The sequence below is a fragment of the Oculina patagonica genome, chromosome 13 (assembly GCF_052425735.1).
Source record: "Oculina patagonica isolate OP01 chromosome 13, crgOcupat, whole genome shotgun sequence".
NCBI classification, from domain to species: Eukaryota; Metazoa; Cnidaria; class Anthozoa; order Scleractinia; family Oculinidae; genus Oculina; species Oculina patagonica.
Window position 1 is genome coordinate 18,831,115 of NC_135770.1, and position 4,118 is coordinate 18,835,232.

Here is a 4,118-nt window from a genome sequence, read left to right on the forward strand (position 1 = left end):
ATTGTGAAAAGTTTTTTCTTGACATGTCGCGCCACTTTATAAATAGGGAAACTTTTTTTAAGTTAAGACGCGCTCGTGTGCACAGCTCAACAAGGGCTGAAACTGAACTTGTAAAGGATAACGAAATCTTTGCACGTTTTAGAAAATTACGCTGTTTGAAGAGGTAGGAGCTTGAAAAAATCCTTGTAAAGAGAACTACATTGTTAATTTACTCAAGCAAATAAAACTTGTGAATGAAAATTCGTAAAAGCAAATCGAAGCAAACCTGCTGGTAATTCACACACTCAAATATAATTGTCAAAAGCACTTGTCAAGGAAAACTCGTTCGAGTATAATTATCTTGAAACAACAATGCGATAAAAGCTGATTGGTAGAACAAGATGACAGGAGAAAAAAAGGAGTTCATTTTACCTAACCGATTTGCAAACATAGACACACGCAGCGCACGGCAAGTTATAGCAACTTACCAGTATACTGAAGATTGGCTTGTGGCGAAATCACTCGGCACAATGTGCTCTGCTGTGCTTTCCCTTTTTCTGCTGGCGGCCTTGATTGCGATTGGAAGCATAGCGGTTGATGGTTTGAATACTACTCAAGTGGGCGACAGGACAATCATCTGCAATGTGGTCCAAAACTTTCACTCTGAGCAAGCCATTAAATCTCTTGAAGCGACTCTAGTGGCCGCCCTGGAGAAAAAGTTCGAACAGCTCATGGCGGCAATGAACAAGACTTATCATGAAAGCTCTACTGGTAAATTCAGTCTCCCAGATGCTATTTCATTCTTATTTTTCTCTTTCGTTTTGGAATGACTTTTTTTTGTTTGTTTCTGTTTTTTGGTAGGCCCGTCGTTTGCTTCGTGTAGGGACCTTTACGAAAATGGCAAGTAAGTTCCATTTTTGTACATTATTAGGCATGGCGAACAAAAAAGTTAATTTCTATGCGGCTGTTTTCTAAGGCCAAATCGTACTTGTACTCGTCGACTACAGGGCCTTAGCCATGATTTTTGATGTCGGATTGTTAAAAAGCGCTGAAGGCGTAAGCTAAGCATGTAGGGGTGTGCGGTATCCTCTAAAAGAAACTAGCGAAATTAATTTGTCTGACAAAGCATTTCGTGCGATTTGATCGGAGTTTGATATCAAACCATGCAGCCAAAAAAACGAATAGAAAAAAAGACCATGTCTGAAACCTTTTAAAATCAAAATTTAATGTTTATTTGAAAAAGAGGATTTATGATAATTTTAGCGCATAAAAGAAAGGAAGACACAAAATGTGTGTATTTATTTGTCACTGACGCGCACGCGAGGAAAAAGGAACTAAAAATTAAAACTGAAAAGCAGGGATTGAATTTAAAACTTCAACCAAGTTTGGTGTAATAACCTAGGCAAGCAGTTCGCTTTTTGAAAATTTTAGTTGTATTATTTCTATTATCCCCAAAACGCGGAAAGCTAGCGTTAGTACGTAGCAGCTATACCTGAAAACTCTAGTTCCAACTAATTAACATTGAATACATTACATAGCTTATATTAAAGGGATTCATGCATTCTTGTTTCTTTCATGAAACCTATCAGCTCTTTGTAGAAGCAACTTACCATATTTTCTCAATTAAACTAGGCACCATAGATCCGGAGTTTATTTGAATGGTGCAGTTTATTCGCCCCCGGCGTTTATTTCAAACTAGGCACCATAGATCCGGCGTTTATTTGAATGCTGCAGTTTATTCGAGCAAAATGTTTATTAAGCAAGGGTTTTAAATCATTATTTGTGACATGAATGTATCTTGCCATCATACCTAAAGCATATTACACCTCGAATAAATACCTGAAAGGCTTACTTACCACTCTACCTTGGAGACCCGGCGTTTATTCGAGACCCGGCGAGAAAATACGGTATGTTTGATTTTTTATCAGGTCGGAAGGAAACAAAGCTTACTTACTCCAAATGGACTCTAAGAAGGTTCCTGTGTACTGTCACATGACAAGCTCTGGTCTTGGAGCATGCGGAGGTGGTGGATGGACGCTGGTCATGAAAATTGATGGGAAAAATGTAAGTCTTTCAGAACAGGCTTTGATGTTTAAACCCAGGGGATTTGCACGTTATCGAAGAATTTGTCTGAAACTAGGCACCCGTAAGAAATGCGACAAGTCTACGCGTTTGTTGCCAATAAATACGGTCTAATATCGATCGTTTTCTTAAACACTGAAAAACAACGTTTTCTTGGTCCCAGTAACCCTTATTTTAAGCGATGAAAGTATTTATTTATTTTTATTTTTTTTGGAGGACAGTGGGTATTTGCACCAGATATTAACAAACAAACTTGCTTAAATAATAATAAAAAATTCCAGCAATGACAACCGTAACAGATACGAATCAGATAACAAATGCGACGCAGCACTTTTTGTTTGCTGTTCACGGTAATAAAATTGTTGATAATTACATAAAACTGATGCAGAAAATGTATTCAAAATGTGTTTTAGGCTGTACTTTTTTAAGACGCGACGCACTTTCTACCTCGAAAAGAGCGCGGCGTTAGTTTAAATATAAAGCGGTGTTAGTTTAAATTTCCCAATTCTTTATTTCCCATACTTATTTCTCATTTCCCATTCCTCACTCTTCAAACCTCCTCCTCAATTTCTCCATTCCTCATTTCTCATTTCACATTCCACACTTTCCATTCCCCTTTCCCCATTCCCCATAACTGTTCCCGATCCCCAATTCCCCATCTCCCATTCTCCATTCCAGGATAAAAAGAAGAGAAAATGCGAACAATCCAGTTGATCAGGTTTAATTAAAAAAAAAATCAAATCAAACATTTGAATTTTTGATTTGAGTCACGGTTTTAACATTACAATATGCAATTCTAGAATAGAATATTCATTAATCCCCCTCCTCTTCCGGGAGGAACGCGTGAGATGTTTTGACTGTAATGTTTAGTCAAAGAAATAATCAGTTTGGCAAAAATCACTGTAAAACCCAACCGGAGATCAGAGATCCGATTAAATTGTCAATATACGAGTCATTTTTCTGTTAAACTGTTGTCTTATGTATCTTCGTTCTTCAGTCAACCTTTCATTACGATTCCAAACTCTGGAGCAACAAGATGGACTTTAACCTTCCAGGAGGAAAGACTGGCTTAGACACACAAGAAACCAAGTTACCAACCTACTGGAGCACACCCTTCTCCAAGATATGTCTCGGTATGAGACTCGACGGTCAGACCAAGTTCATTGTCATCAACAAGAACGCCAGCTCCCTATACTCACTGATTGCGGACGGAACATACCGGGCCACCTCACTTGGTCGAAACACGTGGAAGACGCTGATTGGCTCGCAAGCCTCCTTACAACCCAACTGCAATAAGGAAGGCTTCAATGCTGTTGGCAAAGACGTACCACATTCAAGAGCAAGAATCGGCATCCTGGGCAACAACGAGCATGACTGCTCTAACTGTGATTCCAGAATTGGTTTTGGTACAGGAGGAAAACATGATGACACCAATACTTGTGGAAACGAAGCGACGTACTCACCAGATAACGGGGACAAGCACATTAAAGCCATGGGGTACATCCTGATCCAGTGACAGTCGCAAGTTAATTTTTGCTGATTTTCGTTTAGGGTCGTTAACATAAAAGGGAATTATAAATTTGTAATAGCAATGCTAAAGGGTACTTTATGGAGTCTGTAAGCAAGCATTTAGTACAGATGATGTTAAACGAATAAAGCTGGTCATGGGACAAAATAAATAAGTTGTTTTATTTTGCGCAAATAATATAATATATTCCAGTAACCGATCAAACGATACACAACATTTTTTTCGCTCCCAAATAAACCAAAAAAATGTCACGTGGAACGTAATAATTTATATAATACAAAGAGCAATCAGTTCATAGCCATACTGTAAACTCATAGCCATATAAATAAACTCTGATAGCATTTGGAATTATTTTTTAAATGCAATAGCATGGTAGCGGATAGAGGTCGGAAAAGTTTGGAACACCCGTAAATTAAATTAAATAAATTAGCCGTTTATTAGCCTGCGTAGCTGGCGCTATTGTTGGGTTTTAAAGCGCGCATAAGCAAACGCGCGGCGAAGCTGCGACAACGAGTGGCGCAGCGCGACA

The 4,118-nt window shown here is 38.6% G+C and overlaps 1 protein-coding gene across 1 annotated transcript; it reads left to right on the forward strand.

Annotated features, from left to right (window-relative positions):
• The first annotated feature begins 365 nt into the window (after positions 1–365).
• On the forward strand, positions 366–3,758 carry LOC144634632 (putative skeletal organic matrix protein 5). Its single transcript, XM_078493649.1, has 4 exons — positions 366–750; positions 841–883; positions 1,908–2,043; positions 3,059–3,758. Exons 1-4 carry the CDS (start codon positions 381–383, stop codon positions 3,575–3,577), a joined length of 1,068 nt encoding a protein of 355 aa, XP_078349775.1. The 5' UTR covers positions 366–380; the 3' UTR covers positions 3,578–3,758.
• Positions 3,759–4,118: the final 360 nt, after the last annotated feature.

Excerpts from the sequence above, each read along its gene's own strand:
- LOC144634632 (XM_078493649.1), top strand. The coding sequence starts at position 381 with ATGACAGGAGAAAAAAAGGAGTTCATTTTACCTAACCGATTTGCAAAC. Across the intron at positions 751-840 it reads TTATCATGAAAGCTCTACTG|GCCCGTCGTTTGCTTCGTGT; the intron begins GTAAATTCAGTC and ends GTTTTTTGGTAG. Across the intron at positions 884-1,907 it reads GACCTTTACGAAAATGGCAA|GTCGGAAGGAAACAAAGCTT; the intron begins GTAAGTTCCATT and ends ATTTTTTATCAG.